At 39.6% G+C, this 13,115-nt stretch overlaps 1 protein-coding gene across 3 annotated transcripts in view; it reads left to right on the forward strand.

Annotated features, from left to right (window-relative positions):
• Positions 1-13,115, forward strand: part of COG5 (component of oligomeric golgi complex 5) — a 507,901-nt gene that overhangs the window by 443,424 nt on the left and 51,362 nt on the right. For all 3 annotated transcript variants that reach the window (XM_088480203.1, XM_088480204.1, XM_088480202.1), the window contains exon 19: positions 12,169-12,245. In XM_088480203.1, coding sequence (XP_088336329.1) covers positions 12,169-12,245 — 77 coding nt within the window. The remainder of the gene's footprint in view (positions 1-12,168; positions 12,246-13,115) is intronic.

Here is a 13,115-nt window from a genome sequence, read left to right on the forward strand (position 1 = left end):
GGATCCAGCTAAAAGCATAAAAAATAGAAAATACAAATATTAATGATAACAGATTAGCACAATTGACCGGTCTTGTAAGCATGGATTAGCAGCAAAGCATGAAAATAGGTTGTTGTATGAAAGTCCAGTCACAGCAGGTATTAATGCAAATAAGCAGGTTCTAGTTGTAGATGGTAATTAGCAGCAAAGCATGGAGGTTAGTATTATCATATGAAGAAAGTTCAGTCCTGCAAATACTACTTTATGACAAGTGAGGTATATTACCATACAGCTGCTTTTCAAGTTCCAAAAGGGCCTGTAACCAGATAGTTCTTACCTCTACCCTAAATAGGGGAGGTCACTGGATCTCTTATCTGTTGCTGTGCACTGCAATGTAGGAGCTTTACACTGGCACCATGTGTTCTGGAGGTGCTGGGGTCCAAGGCAGAGGGACCTCTACTCCTAATCCACGGCACTTCTGGCCGGCCACGATGCTGCAGTGTGTGAGGGGACGCTGGCAATCATGCGATGCGTTACTTCCGGTTTTGGGGCTTTCGGTTTGTGTTCCACCTGCATACCACAAGTCTACTGATGCTTTTCTCTGCCCTATGACACGGCGGTTTCATTAGATGATAGTTCAAAGCTTATTGGAGCCTCATTATATCCCTCCTAATGGGTGCTGATTGGTTACCAATCTTCCTAATAGACTTAAATGTTTCCGTGCCTTATTGGTACAACTCTGTATTCATTAATTACCACAATTGTCACATCTAGATATCTTACAATGGTCTAAAACCCCCAACTATCTACACTGTATACGAGAATTCCAAGGGGATGCATAATCCTAAGGATCCATAAAATACCAACCCATAAAGATCCAAACCCCCAAAAATATTTTAAAATAACAATCAACGATAACAAATCTGGGGGCTACTACATCTATATTTAGTAATGGATATATAAACATGTATGAAACAGATCAGACACATCCAAAATATTATTTGCCTCTATATCAGGTATACAACATACATTCGCAATGTATACATTAGAAGAAAAAGGGATAATAAAATTGTGGCTCTATGGCCACTTATACAAGCAATGAAGAAGGGAGGGTGAAGATATATAGAAATAAGGACAAAGGTATATGGACTCCTATAATGAAGAAAAGAGGATGCAGAGATCTCGAAATAAGGAAAGAGAAACAAGGACTTTTGCAATAGCCAACACCTCAAAATCAAGGCCATTATAGCTACTGCATTTAAATATTATTGAGCTCTATAGTTTAATTTAGACCATGTGGCTCCAGTGTTTTTAATCTAAATATCTAGTACGCTTCCCTCTTACATAATATGTTAAATCGGTCACCTCCTCTATCTGTAATTCTTATTTGTTCAATGGCTTTCACCTTGATCTGGCTAATGTCCCCATATACACAACCCGATGTGTGTCTAGAGAAGATATGAGTGGAGCTTTTTTTAAAGATATTTTGTCGATGTTCCAAAAATGGGTATTGAGTGTACGTATGGTACACCCCACATATTGGCGGCCACACTCAATAATGTATGTCACATAGTTGGAATTACAGTTTAAGAAACCATCAATGGGGAAAGACTCCTGTGAGACTGTCAACTGAAAATTTTATTTTTTTTGTAGCCACGTTCTTGCAAGTCATACATTTATCTCTTCCACATCTAAAAAAGCCTTTCGGCTTCTCTGGTAACCAATACAGATGTTCTTTTTCTTTACCAATACAGGTCTTCTCCTTGTTTCTGATAGTACTTTTATTTGTATTTCTATCCTTTGTAACCATACTCGTGTCAATTTTTTTTTCAATCCTCTGATCTCCTCTATCAGTGGACCTAAAACTAGATCCATTTTTAGAATTGGTGGTTTTTTGTATTATTTTCTTAATTATTAAAGAAATAACAATAAAAGATGGCTGATAGAGGGGGAGGTGTATTGCAAAATACATGTGATTATGTAAAAGAAGCATCTTCACAGTTAGAGAATGTTTTATTCTATGAAACACTTTCTTATAATAATCCTACTGGGAGCTTTCAGGGGAAATTGAAAACCTTAAAAAAATTGACACAAGTATGTTTGCAAAGGAGATAAATACAAATAAAAGTGCTATCAGAAACAAGGACAAGACCAGTACAGGTTGAGTCTCCCATATCCAAAATGCTTGGGACCAGGGGTATTTTGGATATCGGAATATTCCGTATTTTGGAATATTTGCATACTATAATGAAATATCTTGGGTATGGGACCCAAATCTAAGCACAGAATGCATTTATGTTCTATATACACCTTATACACACAACCTGCAGGTCATTTTATACAATCATTCCAATAATTTTGAGCATCAAAAAAGTTTATGTACATAAATGAAATTAATTTTTGTTTCATATACACCTTATACACACAGCTTGAAGGTTATTGTATACTGTATTTTAATGATTTGTGCTTTAAAAAAAGTTTGTGTACATTGAGCTATCAGAAAGCAAAGGTTTCATTTTCTCAGTCATACTAAAAATATTCTGTAATTCGGAATATTCCGTATTTCAGAATATTTGGATATGGGAGTCTCAACCTGTATTGGTAAAAGAAAAAAGAACATCTGTATTGGTTACCAGAGAAGCCAAAAGGTTTTTTTAGATGTGGAAGAGATAAATGTATGACTTGCAATAACGTGGCTCAAAAAAATTTAATTTTCAGTCAACAGTCTCACAGGAGTCCTTCTCCATTGATGGTTTCTTAATCTGTAATTCCATCTAAGTGGTGTATGTTATTGAGTGTGGGTGTGGCCACCAATATGTGGGACGGACTATACGTACACTCAATACCCGTTTTTTGGAACATCGACAAAATATCTTGAAAAAAAGCTCCACTGATAGCTTCTCTAGACACACATTGGGTTGTGTATACGGAATATTAGTCAGATCAAGGTGAAAGCCATTGAATAAATAGGAATTACAGATAGAGGAGGTGACCGATTTAACATATTATGTAAGAGGGAAGCGTACTGGATATTTAGATTAAAAACACCGGAGCCACAAGGTCTAAATAAAATTATAGAGCTCAATAATATTTAAATGCAGTAGCTATAATGGTCTTGATTTTGAGAAGTTAGCTATTGTAAAAGTCCTTGTTTCTCTGTCCTTATTTCGAGATCTCTGCACTCTCTTTTCTCCATTATAGGAGTTCATATACCTTTGTCCTTATTTCTATAAATCTGCACCCTCCCTTCTTCATTGCATGTATAAGTGGCCATAGAGCCACAATTTTATTATCCCTTTTTCTTCTAATGTATACATTGCAAATTTATGTTGTATACCTGATATAGAGGCACATAATATTTCAGATGTGTCTAATCTGTTTCATACATGTTTATTTATCCATTATTAAATATAGATGTAGTAGCCCCCAGATTCGTCATAATTGATTATTCTTTTAAAATAATTTTTGCTGGTTTGGATCTTTATGGGTTGGCATTTTACTGAGTAATTTATGGGTCCTCAGGATTATGCATCCCCTTGGAATTCTCGCATACAGTGTAGATAGTTGGGGGTTTTAGACCATTGTAAGATATCTAGAAGTGACAATTGTGGAAATTAATGAATACAGGAATATTGCATTTATTCCAGAGATTGTAATATAATAATTTAAGAGTGTTCTCTCAGTAAACATAATAAAAAAAACACATTTTATATATGTAATTATGCACCTCATTGTAGCATTGTAATAGGATTGCTATGTATATGTATTTATTTTAATGGTTTGATTGATTTATAGGATATTGGAGTCAGTTTTCATCATAAAGTTGTACCAATAAGGCATGGAAACAGTTAAGTCTATTAGGAAGATTGGTAACCAATCAGCACCCATTAGGAGGGATATAATGAGGCTCCAATAAGCTTTGAACTATCCTCTAATGAAACCGCCGTGTCATAGGGCAGAGAAACGCGTCAGTAGACTTGTGGTGCGCAGGTGGAACACAAACCGAAAGCCCCAAAACCGGAAGTAACGCATCGCATGATTGCCAGCGTCCCCTCACACACTGCAGCATCGTGGCCGGCCAGAAGTGCCGTGGATTAGGAGTAGAGGTCCCTCTGCCTTGGACCCCAGCACCTCCAGAACACATGGTGCCAGTGTAAGCTCCTACATTGCAGTGCACAGCAACAGATAAGAGATCCAGTGACCTCCCCTATTTAGGGTAGAGGTAAGAACTATCTGGTTACAGGCCCTTTTGGAACTTGAAAAGCAGCTGTATGGTAATATACCTCACTTGTCATAAAGTAGTATTTGCAGGACTGAACTTTCTTCATATGATAATACTAACCTCCATGCTTTGCTGCTAATTACCATCTACAACTAGAACCTGCTTATTTGCATTAATACCTGCTGTGACTGGACTTTCATACAACAACCTATGTTCATGCTTTGCTGCTAATCCATGCTTACAAGACCGGTCAATTGTGCTAATCTGTTATCATTAATATTTGTATTTTCTTTGTTTTATGCTTTTAGCCAGATCCGTGCAATATTGAATCTATACTATTGTGGCCAAGGCCTTTTATGCTATTTCCATCTTTCCATCTGCGTACCATGGTATTGCATTATTTTAATGTATTTAATTGATTGTAGAATAAAAAGTTTATTACTTTTCAAACCAGCAGCTCTGTAAAAGCGCTCCCATTATTTTCTGTATATATAGAATAAGAAGGCTATTAACATGTTAAAGGTGATTGGGCAATCCCCCAGCCACACCTACCTATTTTTCCACAGGGCTCCCCCAGGTTTTTTTTATCTTCTAAATTATTAAATGGCTCTTGATAGCGGCTTGGAGAGGAGTCCAAAGAACAAAAGTTGTGTGGAGCACCCCTGTGTCTCCAAATTAGGGATGGTCATCGGATACTGATGATTGTCAACCATTGATATTTCTGAGCTGATGAAGGTGCATTCTTCATTCTACGCTGGCAGTGGCGTAACTAGGGTATTTGGAGCCCAGAGCACATTTGAAAAGGGAGCCCGATCCCCCCCCCCCCCCCGATATGTACGCACGCCCAAAAAATGGGCGTGGTCACTTAAAAATGGGGCGTGTCAACACCCCTTTATTTTCACGCTGAACATTCCTATCTATATGCACCTTAACCCCAGTATTGCCCCTTATACAGTACCTCCAGTATGCAGTTGTGGTCCCTCTTATGCCAGCCCATAGTAGTGGTCCCCCTTATACAGCCCCCAATTAGTTCCCCTTATTCAGTGCCCCCAGTTGTGGTCCCCCCAAATGCAGTGGCCCATGTAGTGTTCCCCCTTATGCAGTGCCCCCAGTAGCAGTCCCCACAATGCTGGTCCCACGGCGCCCAGGGCACGTACCCCGCTCGCCCTGTCCTAGTTACGCCACTGTATGCTGGGATTATCATAGTTTTCACCATTGCATGCTTTTTTCCGATGGCTGACACCAAGAAGGAACTACTCAGTGTGATAGCAGAGCCACTTTGTTCAGGAACAAACTTCAGCTGCCCACTGTGCATGTGCACTAGTAAACCACCAAATGGTTTACATGCAATAGCATTGGCACTACTATAGACCCTTCTGATGGCCATCACTACTCCAAATAGGGGAAGAGTGCCTGCACTACCACCTTGTGATATTGTGATATTTCACACTCCACTACATGTTAGGGTAGTAAAGCATTACTTATTTTTGCTCATGCTTGATAGAGGTACAAGCAAAAACTAGACAATGTTTTACCTACAGTATTGCCTGGAAGTGCGATGTGTTTGCGGCCGCCAGGTGAAAAGTTGATGAGCAGGAAGTTGTATGTTGCAGTGATGCGGCAATCACTAATAATGTAATTTCACAACTAAGCAATAAACATTACGGAACCAGTGTATATATTTCTGATTATATTACACATGTCTCCTTCTTACAATGTTGGCATTTCAGCCCTGTGCAAAGCCTCTGAACCCCCATCTCATTGTTGCATCCCAATCCCGCTGCTTCATACATAATGTGAACATGGCAGCACTTGAGGGAAAAACCCACTGACCATGATGGCCAGTAGTCAGCGTGTTCTCTTGTAACTCCTTACCTGCAGGAGGACTTGCTCTTTACAGTTTTGGGCTACATTTAGGGGGAGAATGCCATTTGCCCTTAGCAGCCAAAAGGTTAATGCTATAGCTGCATACACACACAACAATTTTGTTACCAACGATTTTATGAACGATTATCTGACAGATGTTTTAAAGTGTAATGAACGATTTTTTTAAATACAATTTTTGTAACTTCCCATAATGAAAATCGTTCAGTTGGTCAGTTAGAATGAACTACAAATGGGAATGCGCATGAACGATAATCGTTCATCGTTATAACTCAGAAACTGAACGATTTTTTCAACGTTTGAACGATAACGAACGTCGTTATAGTTAAATCGTTCAAAAATTTGTTACATGTGTATGCCCCTTTCAAAATAGTTATCTGACTCTGAATTCTATTAAAACATACATTGGAATACAGTGTCAGTGGACAATGCATTACTGTATCACTTTAATTAAACAGATGCAGCTGCAGAAATATAATAAATAAAACCCCTTTCTAACAGTATTTTATGTAATCCTCCATCTATGAATGAAAAGTATGGTATATGGTTTACCAGCTTTATACTTGAAAGTCTATTTTTCAGTATTTTTTCTCTTTGTAAGATTTCATCTATTTCTGTTCACAGAATGAACCCAAGTCTTTGTTCTCTGTATTTGTTTCAGTTGTAACCTTTTTACTGCGCTTAATCAGTCTGACCTGCATTTTGTGGGTCAATCAAAAATTAATTGACATTTATCTGACATTTTAATTCACACTAAATGAAACCACATGAGTTTAGTCTATTATTTATAAAAGCATTTGTCAGGTAGTTTGATAAGATTACTTATAAAACTAGTATTGGTTAACAGGCAATTTAGAAAGCTCCCTAAATTCAAGGGTCCAAATAAAGTACTGCTTTACTGAGAATCTATCCTAATATAATAAGAACGTTGTGTCTGTCTGTCTGTTCTAATTTGGTGCAAAAACTACTGAACTCATTTTCATTAGTCATTTTTGGACTTCCGCTGGGGGAGTTTTCAGAAGAGAAGTCCATGAACAAGGTGTGATGATGTGATTTGAATTATCGTGGCCTAGCCCCCATCTACCCTATTGCTTAATGCAGACCATACATCTACGGTCCATATACTGATCTCACGATTACATGTCATTATTGGGGTGAAATTCTGCAAAGTGTAGAATAATGGGTTAAAAGATGTGTGACCGGTATATGGGGGGTGCTGTATAGATGGGACAGGTGTTTTTAACATTGCAGATGTGAGTTACAGGTGTTCTAACAAATATTTTAAAGTAGCTTAAAAAGTATTACAAATCAGATCAGCTTTTATGCATGTCTATACACCCCTACAATAACTAGCCTTTATTGTCTTTACATAGATGCTTTCTAGCATTTTTTTTTTCAACTGTGCTTAAAAAAATGGAAATCTCTGTCACCATGGACTGTTCCTCATTTCAACAGACCTCTCTTTTTATTGTGTAATGTCAATACGGGAGCATACATAGCCGCGTTAATCCGAAATTGTTAGCCGCGTTGTTTTTGCCACAAAAACCTTGCGGCCCATTGAATATGCACCTATGTTTATAATATTGTTGCTCTTATTGGGAAATAAATCTATTTGTTGGGAGCACCTTTCTAAATAAATTTACATTTTATCAATGAATCTATACTAATATGATAAAAATGTTGTGTCTGTTTCACGCAAAATCTAATGAACAATTTTCATGTAGTGGAATCTCCTAGAAATAACCTGCACTTTGTTTCCATCTGCATCCATCAAGTTGAAACTGCGCAATAACAAAAACAAAATGTATTGACATCAGCAATGGAAGAGATAGGTGTGGCACCATGCGCGCAGCCGGTAAGGGGTGGGAGGGAGAGGTGCTTTGGGCCCGTGTTTAGTTGAATAGGTTTGGCTACATAACAGTCTGTGCACATGGCACACAGTGACATTGGTGTGAGTGGAGGATGAATAGGTTTGGCTACATAACAGTCTGTGCACAGGGCACACAGTGACATTGGTGTGAGTGGTGGATGAATAGGATAGGCTACATAACAGTCTGTGCACAGGGCACACAGTGACATTGGTGTGAGTGGTGGATGAATAGGTTAGGCTACATAACAGTCTGTGCACAGGGCACACAGTGACATTGGTGTGAGTGGTGGATGAATAGGTTAGGCTACATAACAGTCTGTGCACAGGGCACACAGTGACATTGGTGTGAGTGGTGGATGAATAGGTTAGGCTACATAACAGTCTGTGCACAGGGCACACAGTGACATTGGTGTGAGTGGTGGATGAATAGGATAGATTATATAGCAGTCTGTGCACAGGGCACACAGTGACATTGGTGTGAGTGGTGGATGAATAGGTTAGGCTACATAACAGTCTGTGCACAGGGCACACAGTGACATTGGTGTGAGTGGTGGATGAATAGGTTAGGCTACATAACAGTCTGTGCACAGGGCACACAGTGACATTGGTGTGAGTGGTGGATGAATAGGTTTGGCTACATAACAGTCTGTGCACAGGGCACACAGTGACATTGGTGTGAGTGGTGGATGAATAGGTTAGGCTACATAACAGTCTGTGCACAGGGCACACAGTGACATTGGTGTGAGTGGTGGATGAATAGGATAGGTTATATAACAGTCTGTGCACAGGGCACACAGTGACATTGGTGTGAGTGGAGGATGAATAGGTTAGGCTACATAACAGTCTGTGCAAAGGGCACACAGTGACATTGGTGTGAGTGGTGGATGAATAGGATAGGTTATATAGCAGTCTGTGCACAGGGCACACAGTGACAGTGGTGTGAGTGGTGGATGAATAGGTTTGGCTACATAACAGTCTGTGCAAAGGGCACACAGTGACATTGGTGTGAGTGGTGGATGAATAGGTTAGGCTACATAACAGTCTGTGCACAGGGCACACAGTGACATTGGTGTGAGTGGTGGATGAATAGGATAGGTTATATAACAGTCTGTGCACAGGGCACACAGTGACATTGGTGTGAGTGGAGGATGAATAGGTTAGGCTACATAACAGTCTGTGCAAAGGGCACACAGTGACATTGGTGTGAGTGGTGGATGAATAGGTTAGGCTACATAACAGTCTGTGCACAGGGCACACAGTGACATTGGTGTGAGTGGTGGATGAATAGGTTAGGCTACATAACAGTCTGTGCACAGGGCACACAGTGACATTGGTGTGAGTGGTGGATGAATAGGTTAGGCTACATAACAGTCTGTGCACAGGGCACACAGTGACATTGGTGTGAGTGGTGGATGAATAGGTTAGGCTACATAACAGTCTGTGCACAGGGCACACAGTGACATTGGTGTGAGTGGTGGATGAATAGGATAGGTTATATAGCAGTCTGTGCACAGGGCACACAGTGACAGTGGTGTGAGTGGTGGATGAATAGGTTTGGCTACATAACAGTCTGTGCACAGGGCACACAGTGACATTGGTGTGAGTGGTGGATGAATAGGTTTGGCTACATAACAGTCTGTGCACAGGGCACACAGTGACATTGGTGTGAGTGGTGGATGAATAGGTTAGGCTACATAACAGTCTGTGCACAGGGCACACAGTGGCATTGGTGTGAGTGGTGGGTAAAGGCACTGCCACCAGTGTGTATAGCGCTGCTGGTCACGTAGGCCACGAGCGAAGCCGCTGGTAACAGCTAGTCTGTAATTACTAATATAACAGCTGGGATATTGCTGGCATACAGGTAACTGGTAAAGGGCATCTAGTATCTGTGATATAACTTTCTCTATAGTAGCTGTTTTTCACTTCACTTGCTTTAGCAGTGATGCCTTGAAAAAAAGATTGCATTAACATATATCCATACTTGTCGACAATCAGCCAGGCTTCTACAGTAGGGGGACGTGGCGCTGCATAAGGGGGCATGGCGGTGAGATCATGCCGCATTGTGGGCGGAGCGAGGGCGTGACTGCACGATTGTGTCATCGTGGCCCTGCACACTCTTTACAATGCCGAGATTACTGGCATTGTTAAGTAGGGGACGGGGCTACGATGATGTGATTCAGCTAGAATTGCGTCATTGGCCCCCCTGCTGCGGGGTGTGTGCATTGGGATGCGGGGAGGTCCAGGGGGATGCAGGAGGTGGCGGTTGGCACGGAGCTTGCCCACTTTTCCCGGCAGCCAGGAACGACACCTGATTTTCAGGAGCCCCCCGGCCTTTGCGGGATAGTAGACATGTATGCATATACCTAGTTAAAAAGATATAACCTGTGTAACTGTGATAAGGTTTAAGCATAAACTAGTGTTCATATTAACAACCTGATTTTTTTAAAACCTTCCGCATTGCCAACAATATGATTTTGAACTCATGACTACTGATACACTTTGTTTGTATTTGATAATAAAGTTATTCAATGGAAGTATGTTAAAAACTGGACCAGAGTTATAAAATTGATTTGTAGGCATACATTGGATTCTTGTTATAAACTAATAATTTCCTGATCTGTAATATGTTACCCACCCCTTTCATCAGTATAAGGCCTGTACTTAGAGATTCATCTCTTTAAATTATTGGCCCATTCCCTTTTTCCTTCAACTGATTGCTGCTGCTCTCCAATGTCTTTGTACAAAGAAGAATTTTATTAAAGTCTGACTATGACATTCAAGCGCGGCACTTTGCAATAAAAAGCTACAATAAACAACAGAAGTGAACTTTGCATTTGCGCTAATTGATCCATTAAATGTGTTAAATAAGTATTAAATAAATTATCCGAGGAGAATGAGCTACAAACTGCAATTTAATCTCAAGTCTTTCAAAAATATTTCACTTGTCAACCTTTTGTTTCACTGTTTTTTGTTTTTTTTTTATAGTTGGAACAATAATGCTCATAAACAGAAAAAAATTAAAAAAAATCTACTAAATTACATTACATCATGTAAACTGTTTTAATGAGTACAGTTTAACAAAAGTGGCATTGTTTCCTGTGAATCCGTCCTCCGTGATATCGGTTCCGATCACAGAATGAGTGACTCAATTGTGTGCCCTATACATGGACTCTTCAATGCAATGCATTTGTCAGCAAGTTATACTTTTGATTCAGATGCTTACAACAAATTTAGAGTGGGATGTTGTTATAGTTATTGATATCTCCCCCATGCATTCTGGCCAATGACACTGCAAGCAAAGTTTTCAGCCTGTGTGACCAGGCAGAATTAGCCCTGGTGGTGGTTTGGGTGTGAGAGAGCAATTTCAGGCTAATTTAGTCTATTTCAACCAGGGCTAACATATTATAGAATCCACACATGCTCTGCTTCTGGCATTTGAATGGTCTGCTGCTGTTCTCATAGCAACCATACGGGAATGTCGCAGTAGGAGTCCTTGGCACATTATAATACAGCTACGGACTCCGGAACTTGTCACATAAATGAGGAAATATCTGGGGTTTTCCTGATGTATAGTGACCCTACTTACTAAATTAGCTGTCCAAACAGGCAGTGTGTGCCCAGCTTTTTTTGAGGATTTTACTGCAGCTTTGTTAACACCCTTAAAACACTCCCCAATGAAGTATGTTTATTTCAAAAGTTATTAAAGATCAATTTTCTAATATACAAAGTAATGATGGCCATTATCCTGGTTAGTAATTTTTTTGGTGATGCTATTGCATTTGGAGCACATTTACCTCTAAAGCTGCATTCACACACAACGATTATTTTGAACGATTATCATTTAACGATAATCGTGTGAAAAAATCGTTCACTTTCTGAATCAAACAATGAACGATTATCATTCATGCGCGTTCACGTTTGAAGTTTGTAGTTCAGTCTGACTTGTCAACTCAACGATTTTAATTAAGGGAATATGCAAAAATCGTTTGTAGTTCAAAAAAATCGTTCATTACACTTTAAAAAATCTGACAGATAATCTGACAGAAAATCGTTCATAAAATCGTTGGGTGTGTATGCAGCTTTAAGCAATAATAGGTCTATGGGGTTACATGCAGGACCTGTACACTGTACACACTACTGCAGCCTGTATATGATTAGCATTACTGTTGAGTATCATCCTATAATAGGGAATCGGTATGTATTTGTTTTATAGATGGAATTGGCAGTGGCTCCCTTATGCAGAAGAGTTGCTGATCTTGGAAAGTCATATAGGCTTTTGAGATCGTTCCGGTAAGTTTATTTTATAATTAACCATAGAAATATCTTGAAAACATAACAAGAATAATAATAAAAAAAATTGTGTAATTATGACTTTTTTAAAGCCTATTGTTTCCTTGACAAAAAAGCAAGCGCATACCAATATACTCTGTAATGCTGTATCATAGATACATTTGTGACAAATGTCTTCTGATTACCAGATATATAGCACAGGTTTCCTTTTAACTCTTCTATCTCCACAAAACTGAGATTTTTCCAGTATATTACTTATACAGATTAATGATTACTTATTTATTGGCAATTTATTATACACCCATATCTGCACTGGAAAAAAAATGTAATTAAGCTGCAAGTTTAAAATTGTTCTTGCTGATATTATTTGATAATCAAATGATATTAGTATGCTGTGCTGCTTTAAAAAAGAAAAAGATTGTGACAAGGTACAGTGGGCCTCATTAGGAGAGAAGCTGACCAATGGTGCACATTTGCACCTGGGCTGTCTATATTGTAGTACAAGGGGGTGCAAATGCTATTTTTACAAGCATGCAAGGAAAATACTACTTTTGCAGCTAGCACAGAGCTTACTTGTGGCTTTGTTTTTACAGTGCAATTAAAGTTTGGGGTACACACTTAGCAACGTTTTCAACCATTTGCCCGATTCCAACGGATCGGAAAGACAAATCGGTCAAATCGTACAGTGTCTACCCACTACGTCAGACAGAGTGTGCTCCTGTGGGGTTGTTGGCCACATCGTCAGGTCGGCCCGACATGTCGGGCACCAGATCGTCTAATGTGTACTGGTCGCCCAATATGTCGGCCCATTGGTGGGGGGGGGGGCGTTGCCTGTCGGATCGCTTGATCATTGATTTTATATCTGTCCAC

The sequence above is a fragment of the Taudactylus pleione genome, unplaced genomic scaffold (genome assembly GCF_031769625.1).
Source record: "Taudactylus pleione unplaced genomic scaffold, aTauple2 ptg000251l, whole genome shotgun sequence".
Lineage (NCBI taxonomy): Eukaryota > Metazoa > Chordata > Amphibia > Anura > Myobatrachidae > Taudactylus > Taudactylus pleione.